At 34.7% G+C, this 14,265-nt stretch overlaps 1 protein-coding gene across 1 annotated transcript in view; it reads right to left on the reverse strand.

Annotated features, from left to right (window-relative positions):
- The window catches only part of LOC145283673 (uncharacterized), a 75,958-nt gene that overhangs the window by 3,930 nt on the left and 57,763 nt on the right, over positions 1-14,265 (reverse strand). Inside the window, exons 9-11 of the mRNA XM_080132685.1 lie at positions 11,306-11,533; positions 6,984-7,205; positions 4,633-4,851 (exon numbers count right to left, since the gene is read on the reverse strand). Coding sequence (XP_079988811.1) covers positions 4,633-4,851; positions 6,984-7,205; positions 11,306-11,533 — 669 coding nt within the window. The remainder of the gene's footprint in view (positions 1-4,632; positions 4,852-6,983; positions 7,206-11,305; positions 11,534-14,265) is intronic.

A 14,265-nucleotide genomic window follows, 5' to 3' on the forward strand; every position in this document is an offset into this window, starting at 1 on the left:
TGGAATGATAGCACCAGGTAGCCGGAGTCCAGCTTTTGACCAGGAACATATCACCCGGTGAACATTCTCCTTAATAAACCTTTCTGTGTTACCTTTTATGAAGTTGTTGCGTTCGTCATTTCAGAAGCTTGTATGGAATTATTTATTTACTTAGGTTGTGCCCTAAAAGCATCAAAACGCTAAAGATCGTATGCAATAATCGGACATCATTTCTTTGTGATACTACTTGAAGAACATAGCTTAAACACTATAACAAATTAGCAGTGCCAATGGGATTGTAGTTGAATAATGAAGAACAGAAGTTTGAATAACATGTTTCGAAGTAACATGCTAAAACAAGAATAGGTATTGGTATAGTTCGTGACCCAGGCTAAAACCGTCTTTTCGTTCTTATCTTCTGGCTGCTTAAGTAAATAGCCAGGAGCAGATGAAGTGTTTAGCCAATCAGATAGCAAGACAACAGGCGACAATTTTTGATTGTGAATTGAATTTTTGACTCTAGCCCTAAATCCTAAAAGAAACTAGTTTTTTTCTTTCCCCACCCTAATCCTCAACTTAACCTGACCTAGTCGGTCTGGTTCAAAAATTGTACCAGTACAAAATATAAAAATAAAAGCGATTGATCAATGATCGAACCAAACGAAAAAAATAATAATTAAACAAATCTTTTCATCAAAAAGAAAAAAAGAAAAGAAAACTTTCTTGTACAAAAGAAAAATTATAACAGCTGTTTCATTATATTTATTCTGTCGAAAAAAAAACAACATTTTTTTCATAAAACTTTACATATGGTGACTTTTTATTTTCTTGCTTTGAATGATTCAGTATTTTTTCCTGTTTGATATCGTCGCTTCATTTTGATTTCATTTGACTTGTGATCCTATTGCAAGGATATTGTTTATTTATCGCATACTTGGAAACAACAGTTCATTATCACATAAATTGTACGTGTAAGAATGTTGTTTAGTGTTTGGGTGTTTGTTTCCATGGCCTATAATTTGCAGACCAAGCATTTCTTGACCTATATACATACACATAGATCATAATCCCGTAGATTTTTCAAACATTCTGTGTGACAAAACCACATGGTCCCTCGCCGACAACGATCACCGACCTGAACTTTGTGTGATGTGGATTTCTTGTCTTCAGTCTCTTCTTCTTTTGGCCGTGTCGTTGTCTCTCACATTGGCGGCTGTTGAAAGGGTACACACGGATTCACAAATCTATCTCTCTATAAAAGTGAGAATGTGTGTGTGCGTGTGTGGGAGGACATTTTTCAACCTATATACTCAACAAATCTTTGATCTACGGACTTGAAATTTGGTATATAGGGTATTCAGACGTGTGGAAAACTTTTTAATCCGTTTTCATCCGGAAAAAAGGGCTGCTAGGGGATCAAAATTGAAAAGTTGGTTTGTGGGGGTCGTCCGATTTTTTCTCTTTGCTAACTGTTTCACGAATGCGCATGCGTGAATAGTTCACATTGCAGATTACTTATGTTAAGAATAAGTAGTTTGAATAAGTAGTTTGAAAACACTTTTTAAAGATTGTGTCACGCTGGTTGAATGATTATCGTACTTCACTATCTGTAGGTTTTGGTTTCGATCTCAGCTCGAGTATTATTTTTTTTAATTAGAAGAAGTGGACTGTTTCGAAAAAAAAAACTATAATACTCGCATGCACATGTCTCAGTTTCTGTATTAATTAAAATATAATATTTATGTATATTTTACGACCGGGCAACGCCGGGTGGTCTGCTAGTATAAAACTACAATAAAACAACTGAAAAGGAAAACAGACGTCGACACTTTCTGTAAATATTCGTTGCACTGTAGATGCATATATGACACCATCATTGGAAACTACTCTTTAAGCGCTAACGTCCATGTCTTAGTTTGTTGAAGTTGAGTTCGTTAGTTGATGTCAGCTCACCTCGATCTCTCAAAGCTTCCCCAACCTGATCCAAGTCATGATCTGCCCTCAACTCAAAATTGTCCCCAACTGTGTCCCACTGACCCTAACCCTAATCCTAACCCCAACTGTGTCCCACTGGCAACTGTCCTCAACTGAACTGTTGGAATATATCAAAAACAATCATTGAGTGTCGCAAACTTCCCCAGCTGTCGTAAAACTCATTGCCACAAGTCAAGGACATACCTAAAAACTAACTCCAAATATCTGCCTTTGTATATATGTCCTTTTGTTTCTGTCATCTACCACACGCCGGCTTTCTTTTGTCTACTCTGGTGAACAACTTTCTCTGAATTGTTTTGCTGATAAACCCTATTTTGTATACCTTTGTTTACCTGATAAACTTATTTCCTCCTCTTTTGTTATACTTTTCCCTCTTTTGTTTTTCTTCCTAACACTTGGGGGGGGGGCGGGTAGCAACGTTGATAGTATGAATGTAAGTGTTAAGATAAGGCATTTTCATTATTTAGTATACTTTGTTAATTGTGTGTGTGTGTGTGTGTGTGTGTGTGTGCGTGTGTGTGTGTGTGTGTGTGTGTGTGTGTGTGGCATATGGATCTCTACAATTATATAAATGCAACTTTGTCTGTGTGTGTGTGAGAGAGTTCCTTATAGACGCCGAAACAGCTGAGCAGATTTTCTTCAAAATTTATAGAACTTTAGTGTATAAGTTTGGGAGTGATCTTAGTTAAGTTTTGTCTCAAAATATCCCCCATAATTACCGATAATCGATAATCGAGACCGTTATTTTAATTTATCTATCATCCGTAAAGCCATTTTTTTTATTTCGTCGCTTAGCAACTATGATACAACAACGGGTCGTGAAAATTCTACTGTGGGTAAGTTGATAGTGTGTGTGTGTGTGTTTTTTTTGTTTTTTTTTTGTTATCTTTTTGCATGACGTGGTCTGTAGGTTCAAACTCTGTGCGTAATTTAAAAAAAAATTTTTTCCATTAACTGCAAAGAATTTTATAAGACTTGAGAATTTAGGGTTTTTGGGTTTTTTTTTGCATGACATAGTCTGTAGGTTCAAACCATGCACGTAAATTTCTTAATGTCTTTTTTTTTTTAGTTAACTGGAAAGAAGTTTATATAAAATAATTTTACAAAAGAAACAGTAGGTTCTCTCGAGTGCAATGTAGAGTAACATATATTTTACACTAAGTTACTGCATGGAGCGATTTAACGGATTTTGATGGCAATAAAAATATAGAAGTGTGGAATATTCATCGATCATCATTCATTCACGGGCAACGTCGGGTCTCCCTGCTAGTATATCATAAGTTAGTTGAATACAAATATGAGAACCCGGTACATAGAAATCGTTCAAACTGATGAAAAAATACCAATGGAGGTATTGTATGATTCCTTTCAAATAAAACCACCCATGAACATTGGGATGCCTAAAGAGAGAGAGAGAGAGAGAGAGAGAGAGAGAGAGAGAGAGAGAGAGAGAGAGAGAAACAACAACAAAAAAACTACTGATTCTTCTAATTTTGAAAGTACACGAACTGAGAAGAGAAATAGTAATGGGGAAAAAAGGATTAAACGTCCAAAAAGACAGAAATATTGAAAGCAAAATTCTGTGAAGAATTTAGCTCGAGGGGTGGGGGGAGTGATAGAGTGGAAGATCCTGACATCCTCTGTGAATGGATTACTCAATAAAAGACACTAGAAAGCGATAACCACCAGGCGGAGAGTAAGTCAGTCTTCATACTACGGCATTCAAGATACGCTCGTGTGTCAATATATTATTTGCTACACTGTATTATTGTACAAGAAACTTGTTATAACTTACTGTATTCGGTCTCATTATTTTATACTGATTATATTCCCCCAGGGATGTATCACTAACATAAACCAATATCAGATATGAATCGAGAGTTGAAACACTCGTACTACCGAGTGGAAGATGTGTATGTAGTTAAGCGTTAAATAAAATGAATACAATAAATAGAAAGATTTAACAAAACAAACAGTATTTTATTTACTTAATTGGAATTCATTATTGAGATGAGGATTATTTATTCATTTATTTATTGCAAACTATTATTCTCATCTTTTAGTTGTTGTTTCACGACATTTCGGCCAACTATTCCTCTGGCCTTCGTCAGGTGGTTACCGTGACGGGATAAAAACTCTGAATCTCCTAACTGCATCCTCAGCAATTACTGCCTTCCATAGTTGTTGTCATCTCACCACGTTTTGGCCAGATAAGCCTCTGGTCGGCTTTGAGTAGGATTGAAACTGCTATCTTCAGACAATACTCACCTGGAACCACAGAAATTCAATGTCGGGTCCATGGCGCAGTGGATAGAGACGTTGAATCTCAGGTGAGCATTGTTAGAAGATAGCGGTTTCAATTCTATCCAAAGCCGGCCAGAGACTTAGTTGGCTAAAACATGGTGAGACGACAATAACTATGGAAGGCAGTATTTGCTGAGGATGCAGTTAGGAGATTCGGAGTTCCTATCTTGTCGCGGTAACCATCTGACAAAGGCTTGAGGAATAGTTGGCTGAAACGTCGCGAAACAACAACTAAAAAGATGACGATAACAGTGCGCTAATAAATAAATGAATAAAACAAAGAGTAAATAAGAAATTGCCGAATTGTTTAAAACTTTTTTTTTTTTTTTAATTTCTTTATTTTGATTTTCTTACCATTGAGAGTTTTAGAGTTGTCTGCTATCACCGGTTGTACAGACTTTTCTTTGAAAGGCTCCATAGAGTGATAATCTTGTAAAAGATGACACTGAGTGTCGTCATCCAAGTTTAGCCATGACGTCGTACAAACTGTACATTCAATTGAATCCCTTGGAACTATGCTGGAATAAAAATCATTTTCGCATGGCACACCTGACCAAGTATACGAATCACAATCTGAAATATTCAGAAAAAGTCTTAATAAAACGCACTTACGGGATTAAAAAAAAAAATTTAAAAAATAACAGTTTTCGTGCCAAATAATAAGTTCTTTTTTTTTTTTTTTTTTTTTTTACATGGCGGTCACCACTTATCAAGGCCCGGAAGCCACTCAGGGATAAGTGTTATTGTGTGTACAGTAATCAATGGGATAGTATCATAGTAATCGTTAGTATTGGAGATTTGATAAAGCATCTTACTTAAGGGGCGGTTCATCAGGAATTTGTTTATGTTGGACTTGAAGACATTCAAGTTGTAGTCAGGTGGGAAACAGGCAAACGGAAGAGAGTTCCACAGTCGTACACTTTTAAGAAAGAAGCTTTGCTTATGGAATCTACGCTTTGATTTAGGCACAGATAAAGAATGGGGAAAATTAATGACAGTGGTTTCTGCTAGACGGGTGTTTATCATGAAAAATTAGCGAGAGGGGACCAGAGATTGGAGCTCAGACGAGTACTTGCCATGGAAATAATGATAAAACAAAGACAGTCTCGCAACGTCTCTTCTGTGGGAGAGAGGCTGCAGGGAAGATAAAAGGGCATTCCCCACTAAGCCACGAAGTCTATTTTGTAATATGTCAAGGCAGGATAGGCTGTTTTTTTTTATTTTTTAATTGAAACAGAGGATTGAACCAGAAATCTTTGGTTTTTCAATCTAACCCTTACCTAATTGAGCTGTTTAGGTTGGCAACAGTAAAAATATCAAATGAAAACTTATATGGATGGAGTTGTTTGATAGATTCATTGTTTGAAGTAAATGTTGTCTTTTTTAAATTGTAACTCAGATGATTTATAAAATAGTTTAATACAGTTAATAATACAATAATAATACAGCTAAAGTTATAACTGACTGTGTGAATTGTTTCACTCATTTAATTTCTGTAAAAAATAAATAAATAAATAAATAAATAAAAATAAAAAAAATAACACAGTTTACTTTCTAATTTTATTTTCTTGCAACAAACTATATTACTATTATCAAGACATCGACACACACAGACACGCGTGTGTGCCAGAAATGGCAGCTTCGCTCATTTTGTTTTGTATTCGTCAAAATTTTGGATAAAATCGGCCTAGGGTTTAGAACGATATTTTAAAGTCTTTACATGTTTTGTTTTCTTTCAACAACTATATTTTTTATCAAAACTTCGACATGTACTAAGAAATGGCAGCCTGTGACTTAAAAAATATCAATCAGACTAGTAATAATAACTGGTTCAGAGGATTTACCACAGGTGGCCATTGACAGCGGAACTAGAAAGTGTTTATGCACTTTAATTTCACCATTATATATTTAATGCTAATGAAAAAAAAAAAATGACGGTACCCTCCACTCGAAAGTTTTAATAAACTTTATACGTACAGTTTATAATTGATGTAAGAGTACTAACTTCTGAAGTCAACTTATACAATAATACTGAATTTATGGATGCTTGTATGCGTAATAATAACTGCAATATTTTTATTGGTTGGCTTTATCTAAAACATATTTGATGTGTTCTTTTAATTTTTTATACGGTTAATTAATAAAAAAAATATGACAAATAATTATTCAGTTTTTATTATAAGTTAAATAATAAACCATATGTGTTAATATAAGAAAATGTGATAAATTATTACTGTAATGAGCACCCGTAGCATTAGCAACCAGTGATGCGAAAATGAAATAATTTACAAAATAAATTACCCCAGTGTAATGGGTAGCGATCATAGTACATATTAGGGTAAAAAAACTATGTCACATTTCTCTTAATAAGATTTTAAAAGAACTAATCTACCAACCTGGATTAAATAGTTAAATCGATTAATGTAATTAAAAATACAATGGCATGGACCAAATTAGGGAGAAACTGAATAATAAAACAGTATTTGTTATTATGTAGCTTTTGTATATTAAGCTATATTGATCAATAAAATAGGGGAAAATCTCACTTTACTTTATATATAAGATAAAAAGAGTTATGAATATTGTAATCAAATAAATGAACTTCCAGTAAAATGGAGTTATATCAGGGAGTTTTTCTAAGGTTCCTGGTATCACTCCACTAATTGGGACTCTTTATTAACATTTTTTTTGTTTGACTTTCTTACCAATAATGAGATCTTTAGGGTCATCTGCTATGTCCGGTTGTATGGATTGTTCTTGAAAAGGTTGCATCGAGTGATAATTTTGTAAAAGATGGCATTGATTGTCGTCATCTAGGTTCAGCCATGGCGTTGGACCAACTGTACATTCAACTGAACTCATTGGGACCATACTAGAGTCAAGGACATTTTCGCATGGCACATCTGACCAAGAATAGGAGTCACAGTCTGAAATATTTACAAAATGTCTATTAAAAATAACACATAAAGAATTGAAGATTAAAAAAATGCATTTAAATTCCCGTTTATGTCTAATATGTATGCTTCAAATTAAAAAAAATGTGGCTAGTGTTTTTTTTAATCCATTGTACATTTAGAGAGAAAGGGGGAGAGATAGATATATAGAGAGATAGAGAGAGAGAGAGAGAAAGAGAGAGAGAGAGAGAAGAGAGAGAGAGAAGAGAGAGAGATGTAAATTTTACATGTTCATTTTTTTTCTACAATTGATAATTATTTATTAAAACTCGCAGTTAAATTCAAGCAAAGCTCCCCACCCCGGACGCTTGCAGCGGATCGATCAGACTAAAATCAAACATCATAAAAAACGTATCCAATACAGAATATCCCTAAAAAGGTTTTCTCATTTACTATTAAGATTTATTGAAATTAAAAAAAAAAAAAAGAAGAAAAAAACTGATGTTTAATTTTAGTTTGACAGGCCCGCAGCAAGTGTCAGGGGACTTTGCTTGAATTTAACCAAACTTGCTTTTGCAAAATGATTATATAATTGATCCTATTTATTTGATAAAAGATATTTATTTCTATAAATATAACAAACATGACATATTAATAATATGTATTGATGTTTGGCACTTGTACACTTTAATCAGGACATTAAAAAAAATGCAAATATCGAAAAAAAGGTTATATTGTACGTATCCGTTTTGGATTGAAGATCTCAAAAAAAAAATTGTCACTTAATTTGATTGAGCAGTTTTTTTGTTTTTTTTTACAGTGGAAAAACACGTTTGTATGACAGGGCATTGAGGGCAGCAATCGTTGAATTTTTCTGAACATGCCACGGGGAGATAACTCAGTTTAAAGCACCGACACTCCCTCCCCAGATTTAATACTAGCTTTTCTTCCTAAAAATCGAACCTTTTGCTCGGTATCATAAACAAATAGTTTTTTCGTTGTTAAAAAAAAAAAAAAAAAAAAAAACTAATTGATGAAATTAAGTGAAATTTTTTTTTTGAGAACTTTGTTTCATAACGGATACGTATAATATAACCTTTTTTTTCGATATTTTCATATTCTATTGTCTTGATTAAACTGTACAAGTACCTAATGTTTTTAATGAAATCTACTTTAGAATATACGTAGATAATAACAGCAGTTTTAATATTAAAATAGACGTAAAAAAAATGCTGACGAGTGAAATCACAGGATGAACAAACTACAGGGCGTAGTAATTTTGACCGAACCTTTTAAAGACTCTATCTGGGGATTTTTTTGGAGTTTGCAGATCACAGAAAGCTTTCGAGCAGCCGCAAAGAAAGATATAGACACTTTCTCTTGCCACCCGTCAGCTAGACGCTTTGAACACGGCTATTTTCATTTGACGATATACTGCTCCAAGAAAGGACTTTCGGCAACCAACATTTATTAATTTTTATTCCTTTAAATTAAAGGACAAATTCATTGCCGTAGTTTCTGGCAACCTCCATTTTACTGTGTACACCATATAGATAAATTTATATAAATGGAGGAGAAAAAATGCACCTTGGCAAGCTCACAACTCTCGCTTATTTCGTCTTTCAGTCCTCATATTCCATGAGCGATGATTCTGACAAAAGGGAAATAACTTTTTGGTCGGAATCTATTCCATTTAATGCTTATCATTTCCTAAATTCTTACTTTGAAGTATTTATTTATTTATTTATTTATTTATGGGGTTCCTTACATCAAGTGGCTTCATGCCTTGTATGGAGCGATTTCCATTAAAAAAAATCATTGTTTATAGAAGCACCTTGTTTTCCTTTCTTTAGCAATTCTTTTTTTTTTTTTTTTTACAGATTTATATAGGAAATAGTTTATGATCTATGTGAATATTAGCTTCTATAAAATGCTTCCCGACATACAAAATCTAAAATTAAAATCGCCGATATATTAAGTTATCCTTATCCTTTGTATGGTCATTTGCCACTACTCTTCCATTGCCATCGCTCTTTCCACTATTCTTCTATAAAATGAAAGCTAACGGTTTCTCTTCTGAAGCTCAGTGACCCCTATTTACCTGCCTTCCGACTAGGCTGGATGTGACATAAAGTCAAGTTTAATGAGGGATGTAAGCATTACTGGACGATACATGGGCGATTACAGACCTGTAGCCTTTCATAATGGCCACTTATTGGACTGAATGACCACCAATGATAAAAAATGTAGTATAGTTAAACATTATTCAAATACATTTTAAGTTGAACTCTTTAGGGTAATTTGTTTAAGAACTAGTGGGTATAGCCTGGCCTTGCTGGGTTGTAAAATATGCTTAAATATATTTTCATTCATGCAGATTTTGTACTTATTACAGAAACAATTCTCTATTGAATATATATATATATATATATATATATATATATGTTTTTACATAAGCAGTAATGTAATGCTACACAGTCATGAGCATGTTTCGGTCAGCTAGTGCACCGATGTCAGTGATTTTTATGGCAGGTTCGGCATTATTCGTCCATTCAAACAAATATTTTAGTCATTATAAACCATCCTTGGTATATGATTACTATTTCCTGCTAATTTCAGTGTTATGTAACCAGTAGTTTACGAGTTTATCGATTAAATATTTACACACAAACACACATACATACATCGACTGTTTTATATATATATATATATATATATATATATATATATATATATATATATATATATATATATATATATATATAAGAAGAATAGAATTTAAAATGACATATACATGCACACTATGGGGAATAAAAGACAAGACCATTAAGCCAAGCCAGACATTGTAATATGGAACCAGCCTGAAAGAACCGCGCTCATCATCGATGTCACAATCTCAAATGACTTAATAGAACTGAACGGGAAAAGATAACAAAATATCAGGATCTAAAAATGGTCTAAAAATTACATGGTCTCTGAAAGAAATAAACATTATACCGGTCGTGATAGGAGCAACTGGCCTAATAAAAAAGAATCTTCAGAAATACTTAGAAGCAATCCCTGGAAGACCAAGCTGTAATGAAATAAAGATAACAGCCATAAAGGGAACAGCGTCTATTCTTAAAAGAGCTCTCGGATATAAATTTAAGTTGTAATGTGGAATCAAGTGTTAACTCTAGGAGGAGTTAGCTCCCTTGATCTCTTAAAACTAACTGAAGTAAAATAATAATAATAATAATAAAAAAGGAATGCTACACCTTTTCCAAGTATTGTTGTCTATAGTAACAATACTAAGCTGGATACTCCACCAGACTAGATAAATTCTTGTACTGGAATCCGATAAAGACCAAGAATATACTATAATATAGTTAATTGGCTAATTGAGGAAATCAAAATCAAGGTTTTTATTTCTTTTATAAGTCAATGTTCCAGCAGTAAAGGGGAACCTTAATGGAACACTCGGATATTTATATATCTCATATAGAGATTAGAAAAGGGGCCCCTTGATTTCTGAGAACTAACTCTGAAGTAAAAAGAAGAAAAAAAAATTAAAATGTTCTGTTTTGAACGTTTTGGAACAATCTAGAATAATCAAGAAAATTCCTGGCAGAAACCTATATAAGGATGCTACACTAGAAGCCACGTCAATTTGTTAACAAAGCGGTTAACGTGAAGTTATTACTTGTTGTTAGGGATTCCGGTAATCTTTCTAAGATGAAAATCCAGCCGAAAGAAACTCCTTAAAGGCCAACCACCACATTATTTAAAGAAACTGGAATTTCGGTAAATACAAAGATTTCTGTATATTTTCTCACTAACCAAAGAACTATATTTTAATATTCTTTTTATTAGATCTACATATACATAAAACATTTGGTTTGAAGTTAGTAGTTATTATCTCCTTTTCACCATTTACGCTTTTAGACCTTACAATCGCTTTCAAATCTAGTAGCAGTAGTACAAACAAAGTGCATTTACTTGTAAATATTTTGTATGTTTTGTTTTATGTTAAAATAAATATTTCTTTATTTTAACTCTGAATTTTTTCTTTTACTTTGTTGCGTGTTCATATTTAAAAAAAAAAAATGAGAGAGACGTTGGAGGGGGTAAAATGTGAAAAAATATATATATACCTGCTGAATTGGCAGCAATTTGTGTGGATGGGGGTGCGGTGCTAATTTCTATAAAGTCCCACAATCCCTGCAGGTCCATTGGCAATGAAGTTTGGTCACCTAACTGGGTAGTCACTGGTGCATGCATGTTCGTTTCTGTTGTCGTCGTCGTCGTCGTCGTCATGGATTGGTTTGGATCATGATAATTACACAAATCCTCTTGGAACAACGATTCTTCTGCATGACAATCTGAAAACGTGACAACAATAAAGTGAAATGATCGTAGAAAAAATAAAAATAGATGTTATGAAAAAAAAAACAACAAAAAAATGAGAAGTCTCCATATTTTTAGGTCCAGAGATTCATTCCATTAATAAACAACATATCAAGTTAAAAAAAAACAAAAACAAAAACAAACTAAACCCTTAAGTACTACTGTGTTATGGGTTTAAATTATTCTCGTTCCCACCCCTCATCTTCGAGCATTATCACTTCCAGCGACCCCTAGCGGAAATAAAATACCGCAGATTATTCCTCTTGAGATGTGATTCCTGCCATTACGACTCTCATGAAGAACACAGCACGTGTATTCTTTTAGTTATAACTTAGTTAACTTATATTGACAGTATACAATTCTCCCATCACTTTTTCAAATACTCTTTCACTCATTCCAATTTCATTAACTAAAAGAAGCAAAAAACAGAGATGGTCAGACTACAGCACTTGGCAAGATTCGACGTCGAACTTACTGCTTCAAACTTGGAGAAATTATATAAGCACTGGAAACTGGCTCTTAGAAACTATTTATCGACTATCAACAACGGCGAAATTGAAAACAACCCCCAAAACTTCTTCACCTTAATTAACACCATTTCAGTCTACGAAATAATGAGCGATGTCACAGATTACAATAGCTCTGTAGAGGCCCTCGATGCTGCTTACATTAAACCGACTAACGTTGTATACAATAGATACCTATTACTCACGAACAAACAGCAACCGGCACAAACTATTGACGCTTTCATGCAACAGTTGGAAGTACCCGCAAAGTCGTGCGATTTTCAAACCGTAACTGCTGAAGAAAACAAAAGACTGTACATTCGAGACGCTTTTATCAGTGGCCTCTCTTCCACCTCAATTCCACAACGCTTGCTTGAGAAACCATTCCTCACACTCCAAGAAACCTATGCAATGGCCAGACCACTGGAACAGGCAGGAAAACATTCGGGAAACTACGAAAACCACCTCAACATAGTCTCTGGTGTAATTCCTTCGGAAGACACCTATTTAGTACTTATAAAAGAAAAAGCGCAACCTAAAAGAGCTTGCACGGCACCCGCAACTGTTATGCCCAGCTTGTGACACCGAGTGTAAGAAATGTAAAGAAAAAAAAAAGTGGACATTCGGCTAATCTTCCTCTTTTAATGCTGCTGTATTATTCGACCCTGACTCTCCGTCACCTAGTCTCGCCTGACTAGGAACTGAAGCTAAAGACATTGCATTCATTAAATGTGAAATAAATGGGCATATGGTAAATCTGGATAGCATGGGAACATTTATCAGCAAAAATATCACCAAAAACCTGAAACTCTTTACTATACCTAAACAAAATCTATAACTCTGGCAGACCCTAACAAACACGCCAAAATTATTGGCGTAAAAATTGTAGACATTACACTAAAAAATAAAAACATAATAGAGCCCTCTTTGTTTTCTTGGCCGGCTCAAGTTTTGGTGACCTCTAAAGAAAATCACCAAAAGAATGGTCGTTGACTATAGTGATACCATAAATAGATTGACAAAACTGGATCTCTATCCTATGCCTAACATCAATGAAATGATTGACGACATTACACAGTGCAGTATATTTACAACACTCGACCTAAAGTCCTCATTTCACCAAATACCGATCGGAAGTACACAGCATTCGAAGACTACTGACTACCGAAGACTGAGACCTCTTCTCGAAATGCCACCGCCTCTAAATCTCGCATCTCAAAAACGAGTAGTCGGAATGTTTTTGTACTATAGCAAATTTATTCAAAACTTCTCCAAAATACTATTGCTCAACCACAAGGACTTTCCATTGCCTCCATCTTTTTTTTTTTTTTTTACACAGTGATCACCACTTATCAAGGCCCGGAAGCCACTCAGGGATAAGGGTTATTGCAAGTACATTACGTTAGTGTGGAGATTTGATGAAGTGTTTACTTAAGGGGGTGGTTCATTAGGAATTTGTTAACGTTGGACTTGAAGACATCCAAGTTGTAGTCCGGTGGGAAGCAGGCAGACGGAACAGAGTTCCGCAGGCGTGCAGTTCTAAGAATGAAGCTTTGTTCATGGAATCCGCGTTTTGATTTAGGCACAGATATAGAGTGGGGGAAATTTTTCACAGTGGATTCAGCTAGACGGGTATTTTTCGTGAAAGATTGGCAAGGGGGGACCAGAGATTGGAGTTCAGACGAGCACCTGCCATGGAAATAATGATAAAACAAGGATAGGCTCGCAACATCTCTTCTGTGGGAGAGAGGTTGCAGGGTAGAGAAAAGGGCATCCCCCACTAAGCCACGAAGTCTATTTTGTACTCTGTCAAGGCAGGATAGGCTGTTTTTAGCAGCTCCTGCCCAGATATGGCAACAGTATTCCATCCTTGGACGTACTTGGCTTTTATATAGATAGATAAATTAAACTCTTTTCAGACATCGAAAAATGACTTAAAAAATGTTACCTTAATAACGGTTGACCCGGATAAAGAATTTGAAGTAGAGACAGATGCGTGTAATTATTGCATAGTTGCTACACTAAACCAACACGGTCGACCAATTGCCTTCTTTTCATGGACACTGAACCCGTGTGAAATCAAACATCACGCGCCCGAAAAGGAAGCGATCTCGATTGTTGAAGCACTTCGAAAGTGGTGCCACTTTACTCGGCAGACATTTCAAAGTCACTACGAACCAAAAGAGCATCATTTTTATGTT

This window comes from Euprymna scolopes, chromosome 8 (assembly GCF_053919585.1).
Source record: "Euprymna scolopes isolate OS-2025 chromosome 8, ASM5391958v1, whole genome shotgun sequence".
Lineage (NCBI taxonomy): Eukaryota > Metazoa > Mollusca > Cephalopoda > Sepiida > Sepiolidae > Euprymna > Euprymna scolopes.